General features: G+C 41.0%; 3 protein-coding genes across 11 annotated transcripts in view; 1 reads left to right on the top strand and 2 right to left on the bottom strand.

Annotated features, from left to right (window-relative positions):
* Positions 1–8,874, bottom strand: part of LOC115113360 (kynurenine 3-monooxygenase-like) — a 39,111-nt gene extending 30,237 nt beyond the window's left edge. The window contains exons 1-5 of one of the 2 annotated variants that reach the window (XM_029640911.2): positions 8,631–8,874; positions 7,985–8,054; positions 6,827–6,924; positions 4,046–4,135; positions 842–890 (exon numbers count right to left, since the gene is read on the bottom strand). In XM_029640911.2, the coding sequence (XP_029496771.1) occupies positions 842–890; positions 4,046–4,135; positions 6,827–6,924; positions 7,985–8,054; positions 8,631–8,702 (379 nt within the window). In that variant the 5' untranslated portion in view covers positions 8,703–8,874. The remainder of the gene's footprint in view (positions 1–841; positions 891–4,045; positions 4,136–6,826; positions 6,925–7,984; positions 8,055–8,630) is intronic. The other variant, XM_029640912.2, reaches the window with a different exon arrangement.
* The window catches only part of LOC115113359 (insulin-degrading enzyme-like), a 55,743-nt gene continuing 37,418 nt past the window's right edge, over positions 3,055–21,379 (top strand). For 2 of the 5 annotated variants that reach the window (XM_029640908.2, XM_029640907.2), the window contains exon 1: positions 19,901–20,046. In XM_029640908.2, coding sequence (XP_029496768.1) covers positions 19,961–20,046 — 86 coding nt within the window. In that variant the 5' untranslated portion in view covers positions 19,901–19,960. Of the gene's footprint in view, positions 3,130–8,954; positions 9,046–9,266; positions 9,363–19,900; positions 20,047–21,379 lie in introns of those variants that run through there. The other 3 variants (XM_029640909.2, XM_065012867.1, XM_029640910.2) reach the window with 3 other exon arrangements.
* LOC135565578 (putative nuclease HARBI1) lies at positions 15,184–19,317 on the bottom strand. Of its 4 annotated transcripts, none has more exons than XR_010461702.1 (7): positions 18,514–19,317; positions 18,250–18,426; positions 18,098–18,159; positions 17,929–18,015; positions 16,612–17,841; positions 16,404–16,515; positions 15,184–16,309 (listed from the first exon to the last, which is right to left on the bottom strand). XR_010461702.1 is itself a non-coding variant. In XM_065012866.1 (7 exons), the coding sequence occupies exons 1-5, from the start codon at positions 18,575–18,577 to the stop codon at positions 17,749–17,751; spliced, it is 483 nt and encodes a 160-aa protein (XP_064868938.1). In that variant the 5' UTR covers positions 18,578–19,316; the 3' UTR covers positions 15,184–16,309; positions 16,404–16,515; positions 16,797–17,748. The 4 variants fall into 4 exon arrangements, 3 of the variants coding, with proteins under 3 accessions (XP_064868938.1, XP_064868936.1, XP_064868937.1); XM_065012866.1 differs by having other exon boundaries at positions 16,797–17,841; positions 18,514–19,316; XM_065012864.1 differs by having other exon boundaries at positions 15,187–16,309; positions 16,797–17,841; positions 18,514–19,310.

Raw genomic sequence — 21,379 nt, 5'->3', positions numbered from 1 at the left:
TGAGTGGATAAGCATACTGCATTTCAATAAGCACATACAATATTGAGAATCTGATGAGCTCTCCAGAGCCCTATACATAGTTAGCGAGGTAACTTTCGGTCAACTCTGAGTTCAACTCTGGATAACCTGTACCACGAAAATGGCTCACCTTTTAGCCAGGTAAATTTCTATGGCAACGAATCCTTCAGCACTAACATGCTCCCGGGCAGGCTAACTTAGACCAATGAAATCAGATTCCTCCGTCTCGCAAAGATTGCGTCATCATCCCCTTCATTTGACGACGACGACTGATAAAATATTTTATTAATCAAATGTGTTGTTGTGTGTCAAAAAATTATAATGTTACATAATGTTACATAATGCATTTGAAACTTCATGCACATAAAACTTGTGAATAACTTAATATCATTATTATTATTAAACAATAAGTAATACAATAAAGACGCACTTCAACAAGCCTATTTAACACCATAGCCTGCTGAATTTGCAAGCTAACTTTTCTTTCATTTTGATTTCTGCACAAATTACAAATGTGGCACTGACTCGCCCATAGATAGATGTTTCAGAATTGCCTCAATGAAGAGTCTGGCGTTCGACTAGGTATGTGCGACATCCAGCTGGCGTTCGACTAGGTATGTGCGACATCCAGGCGCAGTTCCAAGCCTACTAGAGTTATCGGCAGGCGGACAAGCAAATAGCCACTGTTGTAGTATGGATGAAGCCTAAACTGGAATGTGAATCTAACTGAAGCTGGCAAGCTTTAGAAAACCCAGAGTAGATTTTTCTTCAATCGAAGTACACCCCTCAGGCATTATGGGAATAAGGATTTTCATTCTCCTACCTGACAACATTTCTTTGTTGAGGTTGGCTCTGTCGATAGACAGGATGTGCTGAAAAGAGAACAGGCTGTTACATTACCTCTCAACTACACAGAATAATGTGACGCTGTAACACGGACACTACCACTTTTTTATACAAAGAAATACTTGTGTCAACAATGAATACATTTCAAATACATTTAGAAGCAATGCTCGGGAGTCTTGAAACATTCAGTGACTGAAATGTGAGTGGGATCGGGGAGTCTGTCTATTGTCTAGTAAGAATTACTGACTTGATAGCTAGAGTAAGCTTTGGTTCAAATCATCTTTTGAAGTGTTGAGTGGATGTGATAATTGATTTAGCGGAACATCCATTGGAAGTGTCCTTTTTTTTCCAAGTCAAGCTGGTTAAGAGAATGCCAAGAGTTTGCAAATCTGTCATCAAGGCAAAAGGTGGCTACTTCGAAGAATCTAAATGTAACGGCGTTCTTCGTTTGTAGAAAGAGAGTCGGACCGAAATGCAGCGTGTAGGTTACTCATGTGCTTTAATAAAGGAAATAGCGATACATGACCAAGGCGTGACACTAAAATACTTGTTGATTTGTTTAACACTGTTTTGGTTACTACGTGATTCCATATGTTATTTCATAGTTGATGTCTTCACTATTATTCTGCAATGTAGAAAATAGTAAAAATAAAGAAAAACCCTGGAATGAGAAGATGAGTCAAAACTTTTGACTGGTACTGTAAAATAGGTGTTAATTTGAAATTAAATTAAATCAAGTATTCTTTAAATAAAGGCCTGCTTTGTTTAGGGGATTTTTGAGATGATGAATCACACAAACCTCATTCCCTTTGCTCCTTGTTGCAAAGAAGTGTAATGATTAACAGAGTCCCTTTGGGATGGAAGAGGTCCTGTTGATTCAGTAAATCTGAGGCCATTGACCTTTGCTTGTGTCTCAATGCACTTTCTATGATGAAAGTCTGCTAAAGTGGTGAAGTGACATTTGCATCTCTTGCCTTTGCAACCATGATTTTTATGGTTGCAAAGGCAAGGGACGCAAATGCCACTCCAATTCAAGAATGAAGGAAGCGCAAGCCATTTCTAAGTATGCATCTTAGAATTAGTTTTCACATACTGTTGAATTTATTATGGATTTATTATGGATAAATGAATAAACAATATCCCCATTTGAAATAGAATTGTATCTAGGTAAACTTATACTCTGTTATATAAGTAATAGACAATATGAGTTCATAAGAAGGAATTGTGTGACAGGACAAGTTAATGAACATGGTGTCCAACTAGGCCGGAACAAATGGGTTGTGGACTGTGTAAACACATACGGTCGTCAGCCTATGGTTGACCCAACTGAAACTTAGCTCTGGGGTTTTTAGATAAGGCAGTGAGTGCATTCCTAAGTTCAGTGGTGATCGATAATGTTGAGGGGTCAAAAGTTATCTGGGAGTGTGTTAGTAAGTTAGAATGAACTTTTCACCTTACTTTGTCCCAGTCGAGAGGAGGGGATTCGGTTAAGGCAGTGAAATGACGGCATGATCTGTATATAAACTGATGCATGTATTTAACCTCTTCAGTCGACCCTCTACTTTTTTGAACATTTTGTTAAAAATCGCGCAACATTTCAGCGCCCTGCTACTCATGCCAGGAATATAGTACGTTCATATGGTTAGAATGTGTGTATAGGAAACCCTCGGACGTTTTTAAAACTGGTTAAATCACGACTGTGGCTATTACATAACGTGCGTTACATCGGAAAGCGCAGGAAAACCTGATCACAGAAAATGGAAATAAATATCCTTGCGCCACTACCGCAATTGTTAACAGTGAGCCGAATTAGATAAGACCGAGCATTCAACTCCCACAGCATCCCCATGTTGTCGAGTATCTTGTGAATTTAATCATCTTTGATTCTTGGTTGAACCGAAAGAGGGGCACCGCTTACCTCCGGTCTCCGCCCAGATCATTCCGGAAGAGCTCTCTCCTGAAATTTTTTCCAAGACGACAGCTAATGATATCTACATCGCCTACGGATGATTTTTATCGCTTATTAACGTTTACTAATACCTAAAGTAGCATTACAAACGTATTTCGAAGTGTTTTGTGAAAGTTTATCGTCTACTTTTTGAATTTAAAAAAATGACGTTACGTTGTGAAATCGCTGTTTTTTTCGTTTATCACACAGTCTACATATAACGATATCTTGGCTTTATATGGTCCGATTTAATCTAAATAAAGACCCAATAGTGTTTATGGGACATCTAGGAGTGCCAACAAAGAAGATGGTGAAAGGTAATGACTGTTTTCTATTTTATTGTGCGGTTTGTGTAACGCCGAAATGCTAATTATTTTGTTTACGTCCCCTGCTGTGCTTTTCTGTTGTAGTGTATTGGTGCATGCTATCAGATAATAGCTTCTCATGCTGTCGCCGAAAAGCATTTTAAAAATCTGACTTGTTGCCTGGATTCACAACGAGTGTAGCTTTAATTTGATACCCTGCATGTGTATTTTAATGAACTTTTGAGTTTTAACTAATACTATTAGCATTTAGCGTAGCGCATTTGCATTTCCAGAGCTCTAGTTGGGACGCAAGCGTCCCAGGTAGAGGTAAGAGGTTAAGTGGTAGAGCGCTCCGAGAATAAATTATATTACCTATTATTTAAAGACTGGTCTGCGTCTATTTTATGCAAACAAGAAATCTTACAAATTCTCATAAAATAGATTAAGGGCTTTCAATTGATGAAAGCACATTGTCATAATTAAATTATACTAACACATACAAACTTTATATGTCCGAACTCAGAATCAAATAGTTTTCACAAAAATAACATGGTCGCTGTGTTAGAACGTGTGTTTTGATTGCTGATTTTCTACATTTATCCAAGTCCCATCGTGTAGTCTGATTTCAGATGTGTCCATGTAAACAGGATTATTAGGGGAATCGTTCTTCTTGCAAAGCATGTAAACGTTTTAAATCAAACTATTATATTAATCTGACTATTCATAATAATCGTATCATTTTGTGCATGGAACCGTACTCAATGATGTATTTAAGAAACTGTAATTATACATAAATAATACAAAAGGCTGACAGACTACTGTGCTACAAGGTAATGGTCATACTTTGTCTTCCGTGCAGAATTAATTCTTAATCTATCGAATGGGAGTTACAGTGTGGTGTGTCTAGGCGTTGCAGCAGCAGAGTTACCTGTCCTTTCTTGCCATAAGGAATGGGGGACTGTGTCCCATTCAAGGAGTGGATCATTCTGGAATGCATGGGGATTCCTTTGGAGACAATCTAGAGAAGAAATCAAACTGGTCAGATCTGCTCATGGAATTACATTGTCAGTGTATAACATGTGTAATAACATGATGACATGATGAAGACATGCATATTGAAAAAGGAATCCAGCACTAAATCAAATCAAACTTCGTCACATGCGCCAAAACCATCCCTTAACCAACAATGCAGTTCAAGAAAGAGTTAAGAAAATATTTACCAAATAAACTAAAGTAAAAAATCATAAAAAGAAACAATAACATTAACGAGGCTATATACACTGGGGGTACCGGTACCGAGTCAATTTGCATGGATACAGGTTAGTTGAAGTAATTTGTAGTTAGGGGTAAAGTGACAGCATATTGTAGATAATAAACAGTGAGTGTGTGTGGGGGGGGTCAATGTAAATTGTCCAGGTGGCCATTTGATTAATTGTTCAGCAGTCTTATGGCTTGGGGGTAGAAGCTGTTAAGGAGCCTCTTGCCATACGGTAGCAGAGAGAACTGTCTATGGGTGACTGGAGTCTTTGACAATTTTTGGGGGACTTTCCATTGACATAACCTGGTATTTAGGTCCTGGATGGCAGGAAGCTTGCCCCCAGTGTGGAGTGCGATTGAGACTGCGGATTTGTTGGGGCGGTATGCGAATTGGAGTGGGTCTAGGATATCCGGGATGATGCTGTTGATGTGAGCCATGACCAACCTTTCCTACCAACATGAGTGCTATAGGGTGGTAATAATTTAGGCAGGTTACCTTCGCTTCCTTGGGCACAGGGACTATGGTGGTCTGCTTGAAACATGTAGGTGTTACAGACTCGGTCAGGGAGAGGTTGAATAGGTCAGTGAAGACACTTGCCAGTTGGTTATCTCACAGTCGTCCAGGACAGCTGGTGCTCTCATGTATGCTTCAGTGTTGCTTGCCTCGAAGCGAGCATAAAAGGCATTTAGCTTGTCTGATAAGCTCGCGTCACTAGGCAGCTCACGTCTGGGTTTCCCTTTGTAGTCCTTAATAGTTTTCAAGCCCTGCCACATCCGATGAGCGTCAGTGCCAGTGTAGTAGGATTCAGTCTTAATCCTGCATTGACGCTTTGCTTGTTTGATGGTTCGTCTGAGGGCATGGAGGGATTTCTTATAAGCGTCCCGCTCCTTGAAAGCGGCAGCTCTAACCGTTAGCTTGATGCCGGTGTTGCCTGTAATCCATGGCTTCTGGTTGGGATATGTACATATGGTCACTGTGGGGACGACATCGTCGATGCACTTATTGATGAAGCCGATGACTGAGGTGGTATACTCCTCAATGCCATTGGATGAATCCCGGAACATATTCCAGTCTGTGCTAGCAAAACAGTCCTGTAGCGTAGCATCCGCGTCATCTGACCACTTCCGTATTGAGCGAGTCACTGGTACTTCCTGCTTTAGTTTTCGCTTGTAAGCAGGAATCAGGAGGATAGAATTATGTTCAGATTTGCCAAATGGTAGGTGAGGGAGAGCTTTGAATGCATCTCTGTATGTGGAGTAAAGGTGGTCTATGTTTTTTTCCCTCTGGTTGCACATGTGACATGCTGGTAGAAATGAGGTAAAATGGATTTAAGTATTAAAGTCCCCGGCAACTAGGGGCACCGCTTCTGGATGAGCATTTTCTTGTTTGCTTATTGTCTTATACAGCTTGTTGAGTGCGGTCTTAGTGTCAGCATTGGTTTGTGATGGATAAATAGACAGCTACGAATAAATAGACGGCTACGAATAATATGGATGAGAACTCTCTTGGTAGATAGTGTGGTCTACATTGCGCACCAGTTGTTATTGACAAATAGACATACACCCAAATTCCTCGTCTTACCAAACGTAGCTTCTCTGTCCTGCCGATGCATGGAAAATCCCGCCAGGTCTATATTATCCGTGTCGTCGTTCAGCCACGACTCGGTGAAACATAAGATATTACAGTTTTTAATGTCCCGTTGGTAGGATGGTCTTGATCGTATATCATTAATTTCATTTTCCAAAGATTGCACGTTGGCTAATAGAAAAGATGGCAGTGGAGGTTCATTCACTCGCCTACAAATTCTCAGAAGGCAGCCTAACCCCTTTTTCTCCGTCTTTTCTTCATGCAAATGACGGGGATTTGGGCCCGTTCCCGATAAAGCAGTATATCCTTTACATCAGACTCATTAAAGAAAAAATCTTTGTCCTGTTTGAGGTGAGTAATTGCTGTTCTGATGTCCAGAAGTTATTTTTGGTCATAAGAGATGGTAGCAGCAACATTATGTACAAAATAAGTTGCAAAATAAGTTACAAACAACGCGAAAAACCAAACAAAATAGCACAGTTGGTTTGGAGCCCGTCAAACATCAGCCATCTCCTCTGGCGCCATTATAGTTCTCTAGCAACAACAATTGGCAAAACATTTAAAACACATCTATCCGTTCGGCCATAGTTCAGGAAAGTGGATATTCTTGGCTCTAAATATGGGCTACCTAAGTTCATTCTGTCCTCATCATGACTGCCCTTGAAGGTTTACTTGAAAAGCTGGCAAAGCCCAGGCTCTCTTCCCAGGGGGCATGGGCACTTTGAATATTTCATCATTACGAATACTGTACGATAACAACAAAGAGCAACTGCCTGGTTCATTTTTCATTGCATACGTGCTGTTGAGACTAGGAATTAAATTTCCCACAGTGGTAGCCAAGAAGGACAAAACAGATCAACATACCGTGTCTTCCATTCCCACTTGTTTCAATGCCTGGCGACCCCTGTGAGATAGAGCTAGATTGATGCTTCTTCCCTTGACTATTTTGGCTTGGCGGATATCTGGTCAGGATCAGAGATGGAGAGATCAAACATTCAGGTATGATGATACTCAAGTCTAACATACACAAGCTACTAGTCAATCCAAATGTAATTTCACTGCATCTGATGAATGCTTGTGAAACCAGTGTCATATGCCAATCATAACTTATATTGAAATACATGTTAAGATTGCTGTTTGATTGCTATCAGGACAGAAGCCACCCCAGCTAGCACAGTGGATCTGGGACGATTCTGGCTGAGCGTCGGGGCACTCGGCTGAGAGTCAGACTTGGCCGACGTCATGTGGCCCGAGAATGGGCCGCCTTCGGCAGTATTACTTATGGCTAGGATGTGGGGATTGAGTTCGGGCCGATTCCGGTGTGAGTTATCTGGCTGCATTATGTAATTAACATTTCATTATTTATTTTTCCTTATTTTCTCATTGTTTCTGTGATCAAAAAATAAAATTATAGTTTAAATGAAATACTTTAAGAGTCCTGTGTAGTATTTTAGTATTTTGATACTCTGTGCAAGGCAATTGATAAGCATTAAAAACTTTGTGGATGGAGCCTCCTGAGTGGCTCAGCGGTCTAAGACCCTGCATCGCAGGGTGGCGGGCCAGGCGCATGCACGCTGACATGGTCACCAGGTGTATGGTGGTTCCTCCGACACAAAATGGTTTTTTTTTGTGGATGGGTATAATTTGTATGTATAACATTTAGAATAGTAATATTTCAAATTTCTAAAATCGGCGAATTTTGTATACATTTATTTCAATTTGCATCGGGCCGCTTCTGGAGGGATTCTGGAAAGATACCGGCAAAGTCGGCCCGATGTACTTGGGCCGATTCTGGACAGTCATTCATTGTGATTCCGGGCCGAGTCCGACACCCGATTCCGGGGCGATTCAATCAGCTTCTGGGCCAATTGCTCATTGCTAGCGGGGATTGTGCTTTGTTGTTAGGAACATTGTAATGACTAATGACTGCATGCGGTGCATACTTCCAAAAATAGATGGACTACTGTGAAGCTGTTCGAAATAAGAGGAAGCACTTTATATGTTGTGTAATCAAGTGTTTACCTTCTCGAGATTCAAAGACCTCTACTTGAAAACCTCTTTTTGCAAAGTAGCAGGCATTCAAGGCACCGACCTGAGAGAGGGTTGATTGCATTAGTTCATGGTGCAGGCAGCATCTATTTTCATTTTTATCACTTGTGATGAAAATGGAAATTGATTTTTTTTTAAATGTACATGGTTGCTGCACAGCAATATCAAAGGAAGAGATCAAAACAGTCATATTGACCTTAAGGCACTTTGCTTTGTCAATGGTAGGCTACAACAAGGACCGAGTAGTTTAACGTGTCAATTACTGTTAGGCTTTACTCTTCCTTACATGATATTGCTTTAAGAGGCCTGCAAGGAAAGTATTTAAAAAATGATACTGTTTGTTTACAACCAAAATACTGTTAGCTCAGACCTGCCTTTTTCACCATCAACCCTATTGAGTCAATGGGGCCATCTGCAGTTTAGCAAATTGGCAAAGCCAAAAATGGTCCTATAACCTCAAGAAACTAAGGCTCAGATTACACTTAAATAGATTACATTTATATTTGATTAATAGATTACACATAGATTAGATAACCTTGTCACAACATGAACAATTTTTCATTACAGCAAATATCAGCAGCCTGTTTACATTATTCACACTTCCATTTTGACTTCTTACCAAACCACCTCCCACCACAGCTACCACTTTTTTCTTGCTGGTTGATTTGCTGTCATTGGTTGAATAATCCATTGTAGTTTATGTCGTTATAACTGGAGTCTTGCAGTGTCCGTTTTGCCTTTCAGTGATCTTGGACACTGAGATAAATCACTGCCTGAGCCGATTAAATCAAAACCTTTTTACTGTGACACTCAGGGTTTTGAGGGAGGCGCGACCCGGATCTCATAAATGTCGTCCTCGTAGTGGTTGGTTCGCTTTTCCTCACAATGCAAACATAACAGAGAGATAGTTCAGAGTTGAGGAATTTCCCATGAGCAGCTGAAGCGCACACACCGCGCAGAGAAACAGAACGATTACAAGAGCCGCTGGATTTACACACCTTTTACTAGGAACTGCTGTGTGAATGATCTGATAGGTGATTATGTTGTAGTAAAAAAAAAAAATCACTTCAATAAAAACAATGTCTGTGGTCCAGAGTTAGTAGTTTATCGCTAATCAATCTTGTGAAAAAAGAGCATAGATCCCGAATGATGCCTATACTGACATGAGGAGAAATTACACATTTACTCTGAAATTCAACCATTGGAAGCTGGTTTAATTTAAATTGCTCATGCTGGTTTATGATTAACTTTTCAGAGACAAAAGAAAAAAAGATCCACAGAGACAAGGCCTGCGCATTCGCCCATCGCTGGGATCGATAAATATGAGTCTGTTGTTCCCTCTACTGGTCATGTAAGCATAAAGCACCCACACACATTTCAGGGATAGGAACAATTCTTTTTCGATTCGTATATGGGTTAAAACATTTCGCAAACTATTTGACATTTGAATTTTAAAAGGATACTGTTGCAATAGGCCAGTGATTATGAAACTTCTCATGATCATGATGAGATCTCATGATCAGATCTCATGATCTCATGATCCACCTCTATGCAGACGACACCATTCTGTATAATTCCGGCCCTTCTTTGGACACTGTGTTAACAACCCTCCAGGCAAGCTTCAATGCCATACAACTCTCCTTCCGTGGCCTCCAATTGCTCTTAAATACAAGTAAAACTAAATGCATGCTCTTCAACCGATCGCTACCTGCACCTACCCGCCTGTCCAACATCACTACTCTGGACGGCTCTGACTTAGAATACGTGGACAACTACAAATACTTAGGTGTCTGGTTAGACTGTAAACTCTCCTTCCAGACCCATATCAAACATCTCCAATCCAAAGTTAAATCTAGAATTGGCTTCCTATTTCGCAACAAAGCATCCTTCACTCATGCTGCCAAACATACCCTTGTAAAATTGACCATCCTACCAATCCTCGACTTTGGCGATGTCATTTACAAAATAGCCTCCAATACCCTACTCAACAAATTGGATGCAGTCTATCACAGTGCTATCCGTTTTGTCACCAAAGCCCCATATACTACCCACCATTGCGACCTGTACGCTCTCGTTGGCTGGCCCTCGCTTCATACTCGTCGCCAAACCCACTGGCTCCATGTCATCTACAAGACCCTGCTAGGTAAAGTCCCCCTTATCTCAGCTCGCTGGTCACCATAGCATCTCCCACCTGTAGCACACGCTCCAGCAGGTATATCTCTAGTCACCCCCAAAACCAATTCTTTCTTTGGCCGCCTCTCCTTCCAGTTCTCTGCTGCCAATGACTGGAACGAACTACAAAAATCTCTTAAATTGGAAACACTTATCTCCCTCACTAGCTTTAAGCACCAACTGTCAGAGCATCTTACAGATTACTGCACCTGTACATAGCCCACCTATAATTTAGCCCAAACAACTACCTCTTTCCCAACTGTATTTAATTTATTTATTTATTTTGCTCCTTTGCACCCCATTATTTTTATTTCTACTTTGCACATTCTTCCATTGCAATACTACCATTCCAGTGTTTTACTTGCTATATTGTATTTACTTTGCCACCATGGCCTTTTTTGCCTTTACATCCCTTCTCACCTAATTTGCTCACATTGTATATAGACTTGTTATTTTTTTTATATATTTTTTTTTACTGTTTTATTGACTGTATGTTTGTTTTACTCCATGTGTAACTCTGTGTCGTTGTATGTGTCGAACTGCTTTGCTTTATCTTGGCCAGGTCGCAATTGTAAATGAGAACTTGTTCTCAACTTGCTTACCTGGTTAAATAAAGGTGAAATAAATAAATAAATAAATCGTGGACCCCGGAGGTTTCACAATTTGGTTGTAGGCCTTAATTTGCTCACCTGATTTTTAAACGTTGCGAATGCACACAAAAATTCCCTAGAACATGCGTGCGCCAGTTTATGCAAATGTTGGCATTTATAAAAACTGAAATTGACGTGAGAGTGTGCTTATCCTCCTGCAAGCTTCAGTGGTTTAACTATTGCGTTGCAAGAAGGAAAAATTGGCCTAGTAGTAATCTTGTGCAAATGAGGAATGTACATTGAGTGTACAAAAACGGACATATACTGACCAGCTATGATCCCTTTGATGTAAAATCCACGCCAATCAGTGTAGCTGATGGGGAGGAGACAGGTTAAAGAGGAGACAGGTTAAAGAAGGATTTTTAAGCCTTGATACAATTGCAAGAGGGTGTATGGGCAAGACAAACGATTGAAGTGCTTTTGAACGGTGTAGTATGTGGTGCCAGGCGCACCTGTTTGAGTGTGTCAAGAACTGTAATGCTAATGCCTTTTTCACGCTCAACAGTTCTGTGAGTATCAATAAAGGTCCACCACCCAAAGGACATCCAGCCAAATTGACCAACTGTGATAAGCATTGGCGTCAACATGGGCCAGCATCCCTGTAGAACGATTTCGATACCTTGTAGAATCATTTATTGCGCTGTACAAAATTATATGTACGTTGTGTCGCAGCAGTAAAACCGAACGAAGGAAACAGCGCCCCTCTGTCTCAGTATGTGTTGCCCATGTATCTGACGCTGTCTGGACCTAAATATTATAAAATGTAGTAGCATTTGATTGATTGATGCCAGCAAGCATTTAGCCTCCCTTGAAAGATAAATAAATAAAACAATTAGCCAATCAGCCTTGAGCTGAGATCAACTGTAGGTTGTCCTGCTGCATTAAAACGCTCCCCAAGGGAGGCCAGTTTGGATTTGGCTTCAGACCAATCAAATCACTTTCTTTGCGAACCGTCATTTTCAGAGAGTCTGTTTCTGGTCTGCTTAAATTGATGTCCAGCAGTAGCTAGCTTGTTAAATTGGCCCTTTCCTAAGCCATGGATGGAGATGGAGATTTGGGACTTGTGGTTTTGACTTAGTTCTCTGTACAGGACAATGATTATGATGGCGATTCTGATTTAATCATAGATTCATATGTTGTGCCACTGGCCTGAGATACTGAAGTTCGATATGTAGCCCAGACGTAGCCTAGTAGCGTAGCACCCGTATTATCAGCGTATTCAACAGCATTTAAGGAATATATTACCTTCAACAGTGATATCTCGAGATCAAGCCATCAATGTTTTGTGATTATTGGTGTTGTAAAAATGTTAGCTAATGGGTTAGCAATTAGCATGTTTGACATTTCAGTGGAAATACTACTACTATCAGCTTTTTGTTAAGTAGTTAAGAAAAATAAATACATACAGTATTATCGGCATACAGTCCCCAGTTATTGGCCACCTTACTATTTTGTTCAATTACAAGATATATTCATTTAATTTTGTTTAAAAAGAGACCCCAACCTCATATCCAAAGTGTTTACTGAATATTTGACTAGTTGGGTAGTATTCCGGTTTAAAAAATAATATATTGCCTAAAATCCGTTAGCTATATTTTAGAGGTAAAAAGTTGGATATTAAATTATTTGTGGTCTGTCGGCAGTTGTATTTTACAATATACAGTGTGTCTCACTTTTTTTAAAACTCTTAAAACCTAACTTAACTTACATAAATTGCAATGAAAATCGGTGGTCAGCTAGCTAGAAGGGTATCTTTAGTCGCAAAATTTACCGTTATTTTCCAGTCCACTCAAATATTGAGCTCAAGGTTATTTAATCCTCTAACCACTAGAGAGTGTCCGAAGTTAGGGGGTGTCTGATGTTGGGTGAAAATTAGCTAGGCTCTCATTAACTGACTAGCTTGACTTAGCTGGTTCATTGTTGCCCATGCAAGAAAGTCATCCTAGCAAGCATTTTAGCTAGGTAGCCTCAACAAAAACTTAAAGTGTACTGTATGAGCCATAGACCATTTTGCCAACATGAAAGAGAGGAGGGCATTGGCGTTCAAGTAGTAGGGTGAGTCAACATTTTTTGTTTTACTTGTGCATGCACGCACACACAGAAATCAGTACCATGGACAGCCACATATGTAGCAATATTGATTGGACGTTTTTTGTTGCCATCTTAAAGTTGTTTTCACTGTATTAAACTAAGCATATTTAGCCTTGTTTATTTGATGATGTTTAAGTTGAAATGGTGCTGGAATAGCAGTGCTCCTGTTGTCTTTGTGATGACTTGCGGTAACTCTGTGGTTCTAAATCAGTACTTGTTTAGTAAACTGTCAAAAACATTAACTTGCTTGACCATGCTGCAGGTGATAACTGTTTCTATGTAATGTATGCTTTGTGGACTTCACTGGTTTTGTGATGAACCAAACGTATGTGTAGTTGCATTTATTCGACCACTGTGTGACTGTCTTTTTGTTGTCACGGCCTTATTGTATATCACAGTGGGGTATGAACCGATAAGTTATGTAGCAAACAACGCAATTATGACAACATAGTTTGTAATAAGGCTTGTTTACTGGCTTTGCTTGGCTTCCTGAGTGATTTTACCCATGCACCGCTACTGCTCAGGAGTAGTTCTAGTTTCCAAATCCAGAGTTTACACCCAGAAGAGTGTAGCTGCTCATTTGGCGACCCCTATAGAGTGACTCATCAACTTAAATCCAATAGTTTTTTTCATATTGCATATTGTACCATAGAAAATGATCTGTACATTGTGTCGCTGTAAAAGGGGGGTATTTTCTACTCAGGAGAACATCAGCTTTCCAAATCCACAGAGTTTACACCGAGAGGAGTGTCGCTGCTCATCTGGAATTCTTGCTACACTAAATGACCAAACATATGTGGGCACCTCCTCGTCGAACATCTCATTCCAAAATCATGGGCATTAATATGAAGTTGGTCCCCCTTTGCCGTAGAACTATTGCTGTAGAAATATTTTCATTTGAAGTTTGTTGTTTCTAATTGAGTTGTTTTTGCAGGATTATTATTGAAATAAGATCATACTTTTCTGCTACCTGCTGTGGTTCTGAACTGTTATACATTACTAAAAGTATTTGCTTGTCGAACATCTCATTCCAAAATCATGGGCATTAATATGGAGCTGGTCCCCCCTTTGCTGCTGTAACTAGATGTTGGTCCATTGCTGCGGGGACTCCATTCAGCCACAAGAACATTAGTGAGGCCTGGCTTGGAGCCGGCGTTCCAATATACCCCAAAGGTGTTCGATGGGCTTGAGTTCAGGGCTTTCTGTAGGCCAGTCAAGTTCTTCCACACCGATCGTGACAAACCATTTCTGTATAGACCTTGCTTTGTGCACGGGGTCATTGTCATGCTATAACAGAAAAAGGCCGTCCCCAAACTGTTGTCACAAAGTTGAATGCACAGGATCGTCTAGAATGTCATTTTATGCTGTAGTGTTAAGATTTTCCTTCACTGGAATTAAGGGACCTAGCCCGAACCATGAAATACAGCCCCAGACCATTATTCCTCCTCCACCAAACTTTATAGTTGGCACTATGCATTGGGGCAGGTATCGTTCTTCTGGCATCTGCCAAAACTTGGTTTTGTCCTTTGGACTGCCAGATGGTGAAGTGTGATATTACTCCAGAGAATGAGTTTCCACTGCTCTAGAGTCCAATGGCAGCAAGCTTTACATCACTCCAGCCGAAGCTTGGCATTGCACATGGTGATCTTAGGCTTGTGTGTGGCTGTTTGGCCATAGAAACCCATTTCATGAAGATCCTGACGAACAGTTCTTGTGCTGACGTTGCTTCTAGAGGGAGTTTGGAACTCAGTATGAATTGTTGCAATTGAGGACAGATGATTTTTACACACTTCGGCAATCCCGTTCTGTGAGCTTGTACCACTTCACATCTAAGCCATTGTTGCTCTTAGATGTTTCCACTTTCCAATAACAGCATTTTGTTGACCAGGGGCCTGTTGCACAAAACTAGGATAAGGGATTAAGCCAGGATATCTTGGTGATCCTGGCTCAATTGATCCGTAATCCGGTTGCACTAAAGATGGATAGGGGGCAGGAGGATATGTTATGGTATAAATTACCATGGAGATTTATTCTGTGGAGCTAGCCTGCTCCAGACCAGGCTAAATTCCAGGATCTATTTAATCTCATCCCTAATGTCAGTCAGCAGTCACCACAAATGGAAACCAATAGTTATTTCACTGCTCACTATACATTGTTATCACATATAACTAGACCCACTGTTATTATTTAAACGTTTGTGATCATTAATTTCAATGATTTTGGATAAAAAATGATGTTTAGATGATGTTGCTATCATTAGATAATTTACAGTTTCCCATAGACTATAAGGCTATATATAAAATGATAGAATATTAGGGCCACAGAGGGGAAAAAAACACAAGTCATAATATTGTAACCAGTTGTTTTAAAGGAGGACAGTTGTTAAAATGACAGATGTGGGGCATTTCGTGAAATTGTACTTCAGTATGGTTTCATAAACAAAGACATGCTGATGTGCCAGAATATTAAGTATCACATTGTCATAAGTATCAAAACTGTAAAAACAATATGTAGCTTTTCTGCAGAAAGAACCAGCCTCATAAATGTATGACTATATCCTTTTTCTTCAGTGTGGCCCTAGTACTCTGTCATATAAACAAATACACATTCCATATGAATATAAAAACACAATGTGTAACATTATGTTCCTTTATTGAATAAGGACAAAACAAAGCAGGTAAACCATCAGCTCCTTTCGAAACTGAAGTCACAGTGACTCTACAAGATGGAAAGCACAGAATCCAAGCATATTATACAAAATGATACATACACATTCAAAGGTCTGTATATAACACACCCTGCATGTCTGCACACTAAAATAAATGCAGGACAAATCCATACACATCAACTGAACAGACAAATGAATGGATGCAGTAGCCTCCCTGCAGCCTTGTATTACACACAGTATACCGCACAAACATCATAAGAGGCCAAATTCGTCAAAAACGAACCCAAAAAAACCAAATTCCTCTGCCACCGCAGGACATATTTAACCAAAATTGAAAGCACACATACTAACTAAAATAATTCAACACATATTGGTCCCTCAGCAGCCGACCACTGTCGTCATCAGGGAAGATTGCCGGATTGTCCCAGTCCATGGCTGGTGGCACTCTGGGGGCCCTCTCCTTCCTCAGGCAGGCCACATTGTGGAGGACAGCACAAGCCACAGTAATATCACATGCCCTAACAGGGCTGACCCTTAATTTGTGAAGGCAGTGAAAGCGTGCCTTCAGGAGGCCAAAGGTCATTTCAACTCTGGCCCTGGTCCTGGCATGGGCATGGTTGTAGGCCTGCTGTGCTTCCTGGGGGTCTGTGAAAGGTGTCAGGAGAAAAGGCTGGCAGCCATACCCCCTGTCTCCCAGCAACACACCAGAGAATTCACCTGTCAACACAAAATCTCATCATTACTACCTCATAAACACAGTGATATTCTTGACACAGCCATGATGGTTATAAATAGGGGTTGTGTGGCTTACCTTGTGATAGGCACTGATAGATTTCAGAGGCCCGAAAGATTCTGGAGTCATGGACTGAGCCAGGCCATTTTGCCACAACATTGCTGATCACACAGTCAGCATTGCAGACCATCTGAAATCATAAGATGAGGAATATTACACCAATCAATGCACATCACTGGCAATGCAGAGTGTTCGTCAATGGACAATATCAAAAAGTTATGTTCACCTGAACATTAATGCTGTGAAAGGATTTCCTATTCACAAAATCGGCCTCATGGGCACCTGAGGGGGCTTTTATCCTTATGTGTGTGCAGTCCACTGCACCAATGACATTGGGGAAACCTGTCACACAAAGTAATGAGTATCCTACTATGTGTTAACAGTTGTCCTGTAATTTGTAGATCCTCTTACCTGCAATCCTATAGAACTCCTCTTTGATGTCACAGAGTCTTCTGTGGCCAGGGAAGGAGATGAAGACATCTGCTAATGCTTTGATAGCCAGACACACACTCCTTATTGTGCGGCAAATTGTGGCCTTGTTCAGCTGTTCTGCATCCCCCACTGAGTACAGGAAGGCTCCACTAGCAAAAAGCGCAAGGCCACACAAACCATTTGCTCCACACTCAGTGCATGGCTCCGTGCAGTGCGGTGCTTAATCCTGGGACCCAGTAGTTTGCATAGATACCTGATGCCATCTGCAGAAAACCTGTATCTTTCATATAGATGGTCATCAGGGAAGGCCAGTGGGTCCATCCGGTCCCTGAAGACCCTTTCTCGCCTGAAGGCTCTCCTCAGCACAAGTGCTTCTTCATCCACCACATCTCGCACGAATGGGCATGCCATTGTCAGAGCAGAAAGGAACACACAATTTTGGGCCTTCATATAGGCTAGTGGCCACACCTGGTGCTGGGGGTGGGCAAAAGAGGGCGATGCCTTATAACGATGACTTGGTTGTACTGATTGCTGGGAAAATAAAAAAAACCTTAGAAAGATGCCACCGTCCTGTGTGCTCACAATAAGAGCTCATATGTCATGGCTCACTTGACTTTACGAGAATATACCTAATTTTTTTTTTGAGCTGTGTCATCTTCTTGGAGCTGGGGGAGGAAAGAAAAATAATGATTAATACATTTGTGTTACAGTTAGCATACAGTGTACATTGAAGGCATATCTCACCTCCCTCAAGTTTTTTTATTTCAAGGTCCAGTTTCCTAATTGTCCTTTTTTATTTCGGACTCCAGTGCAAGATTTTCCATCTTTTTCTTCTTGTACTGAATGTCTATGTCTGCCAGTTCTATTTGGCGCCGGAGGTGGTTGCCATACAACTTTCTGATAGCTTGTGAGCTCTGTGAACACAATGCAATTAGCGCAGCTGGAATTTGGCAGGATGTAGTGTCCTTTTATTAATACGCACTATGTTGCCAGGCTGGTTTTCCCACTGTATAGCATCTGGGTCCTGTAAAAGAAATTAGATTTTTTGATTTTGATGAGGACTCCTCACCATTGTAGAGTAAATAGTACTTTCACAGTCTTAACATGATACCTCATGCCTTCTGGAATCCAGAGAGATGGTCTCCTCCTCATCATCGTCTCCATCATGTGCTGTTGCTGCTGCACTGGGGCCTTCACCCTATCACATTTAATCGGATTCATATTGAAGCTAGTAGACAAGACATGCCAGGCCTACAGTATGCCTTTGATGGAGTACTCACTGGATCAGCATCGTCTGGTGCTTGTGCTGGTGGCTCTAACAGGAACACAGTGCTGCCAGGCACTGCAAGGCAATAGGTAAACCAAAGTCAGACAGTCCAAATTGATTCAATATGAATGTGGTTGTATCCCATGTAGAGATGGAAGGACATACCTTGAATGAAGCGGGTGGCATCTTGGGAGGAACCTATGCGCGTCTCTTTCCCCCCAGGGATCCCCTCTAAGACGGGCCTGCCTTTATTTAGCTCCAAGGCCATGTCCTCTGCTGGGGTAAGGTCAGCCTTTGGTGACCCACCACCCGTGCCTTGTCTGTGGGTATTCTTTTTCACTGCTAAAACAGTTCAGACAATGTGTGAGCAGGCACCTTCTGGGTACAATATATGCTTGTGCTTTGTTAAATATTAGTCAGGGACCATACCATTCTGCAGAATGTTCTTGTATTTGATTTTGACCTGCTGCCATGTCCGTTTTGGCCCGTTCATGTTTAATCTACACACACACACACACACACACACACACACACACTTAATGGATTCACACTGCAAAAAATTACTTGGTATTTTTGTCTTGTTTTCAGTAAAAATATCAAAAAATGTATCATAGCTTTATACAGTGTGATGGAGTTACTTTACACAATTTCACTCATATCTGCAGTGCATTTCAATTAAAAATTTAACCGTTTCATAATTACAGTACAACTGCATTTTTGGAGATGTGAATTAAATATTTGAATTGTAATTGTGATGTTTCAGCGGAGCGGTGAGTGTGTAATTGTGCACTACTTACGCATTCAGGCGGTCTGCAATACTTTGCCACGCTTTTTCTCTTTGCTTTATCACTGTGGCGGTGTTGCCTTTCTTCTTAATTATATCTTTTACCTCCTCGTATGCCTCCATGAGGATTTGTGCTTCCGACGGGGAAAAGTACGCGGCTCTAGTTGCCATGGTAAATCAGTTAATCTGTGATCTGTGGCGGGGTCTATTTGAGTGAGCCGTGAGCGCGCACCTATCCAGGATTGGTTTCACCTGGCTTAATGAATCCGTGTCTGCTCATCCTGGCTTGGTCTTTGTGCAACCAATTAAGCCTGGACGCACATGTTTTGGCTTCATTGAGCTCAGCTGAGTCATTTATCCCGGATGTCTTAATTCTACTTTTGTGCAACAGGCCCCAGGAGAGACATTTGACTAACTGACTTGTGGAAAGGTTGCATCCTATGACAGTGCCACGTTGAACGTCACTGATGTCTTCCTGGCTGTGCGCTTGATTTTATACACCTGTGAGGCTGAAATGGCTGAATCCATTCATTTGAAGGGGGGTCCACATACTTTTGTATATTGTGTAGGTCTTGTTCTTGCTGGCGGAACGGAGGTGTTTTATACTCGTGAAAAAGTATTTCTCTATAGGTCTATGCATAGTCCCCTTCAACCGGAACATTCAGTTCTTAGGGGGCTTGTTCGACAGTGCATGAGCCTGCCGACTGACTGATCTACAAAGAACCTTGCATTATAAATGAACTACTCATTATTTTTGTAGATCAGTCAGTCACAATTACCCATGATACATTTACGGGTTTGAGCCTCTCGAACATGGCTGGGGACTCCGCAAGAGCTAGGAAAGGAGTGGCTTGATCCAAACAGGCTGATTAATCGACTTTCTGATCTAAACATGACACATCAATCAAAACCATGTTGTTAGTTATGTTGTTAGTTTAAAATAATAGTATTTTATTTTAGTAAATACCCCTGACATCAAATAAATCACATAATTCATGATCTATTACGTGACTCTCTGGCGTCCATTGCATTTGTCTATTACAACATGGCGCCGTAAAGATCGAAGGTTTCTGACTGTTGTCTATCCGAATTATGCTGCAATGTTTTAGCCGACTGGCCCAGTTTACAAGACACCGTCTGATTGCGGGGAATAGTTTGTACTTTTATCAAAGTGTTAGGTGAGTGTTAAATGTCAGATACTATCCACTTCAAAAACTCGCATGTAATGAACAAATATTTACCAGCTAACGGTAGCTGAAACGTTACAGAATGACCCTAGTTAGCTAGCTGAAGGGCTGACTAATTAAGCATTAGCAGAAAAGCATTCACAGCTAGCTACGTATACAAGTAGCATATCAACTTTGATAGCTAGCTAGCTAACAAAGGACACGTATAGTTATGCACTTGATTTGAAACCAGCCAGCCTAGCTAGCTGCCGGATGCACCTGGCACCAACTACACGCTAAATATAGCTAATTTAGCTAACTAGGACTCAGGGCAGACTAGCCACCTAAAGTTAATGAGGTTAGCCAGCTAATCTATGGCGGTTTCCGGCTATCACAGTGCGGCTTGTTAACTTCAAATCTTAAACCAGCCTAGTAAAAATGCACTGTTGTGCTGTGAATACATTTTAAAGGGTATATTCGGATATATTTTTTTTCGTTTTGTAGCTAGTTAGCTTAGCTAGTTGGAAACATGTAGCTATCCATGCAAAATATCGCCTAGCCCTAGACAGACTAGTATTTCTGTGATAGTGGGCGCTAGATCTGCACTGTCTAGGTTTGAGTGCCCAGCCGGTAATACACTCGTGTCCCCCGTGGGATATAGCATCCTACATTCGGTACGCCATTAAAGCTAGGTAAGGAGGAAATTATGCCTTTGCAGCCTGAATAGAGGATGTACGAGCTGGTCCACGGTAACGCTCCTCATCCAACCTGTATCACAACCGGCTGTGATTGGGAGTCCCACAGGGCGGTGCACAATTGGCCCAGCTTCGTCCGCGTTTGGCCGGTGTATGCCGTTATTGTAAATAAAAAATTGTTCTTAACTGACTTGCCTAGTTAAATAAAGGTAAAATAGAAGTAAATATACTTCTGTTCGAAAGTTTGGTCACATAGAAATCTCCTTGTGTTTGGAAGATTTTTTTCCATTTAAAATAACATCAAATTGATCAGAAATAGTGTAGACATTGTTAATGTTGTAAATGACTATTGTAGCTGGAAACGGCTTATTTTTAAAAATGGAATATCTACATAGGGTACAAAGGCCCATTATCAGCAACCATCACTCCTGTGCTCCAATGGCACGTTAGCTAATCGAAGTCTATCACTTTAAAAAGCGAATTGATCGTTAGAAAACCTTTTTGCAATTATCTTAGCACAGCTGAAAAGTTGTTCTGATTTAAAGAAGCAATAAAACTGGCCTTCTTTAGACTAGTTGAATATCTGGAGCACCATCATGTGGGTTTGATTACAGGCTCAAAATGGCCAGAAACAAAGATGTTTCTTCTGA

Source organism: Oncorhynchus nerka, linkage group LG28, assembly GCF_034236695.1.
Source record: "Oncorhynchus nerka isolate Pitt River linkage group LG28, Oner_Uvic_2.0, whole genome shotgun sequence".
In the NCBI taxonomy this organism is placed as follows: Eukaryota; Metazoa; Chordata; class Actinopteri; order Salmoniformes; family Salmonidae; genus Oncorhynchus; species Oncorhynchus nerka.
Note: the sequence above shows the minus strand (reverse complement) of the source record. Positions and strands in the feature narration are given on the sequence as shown.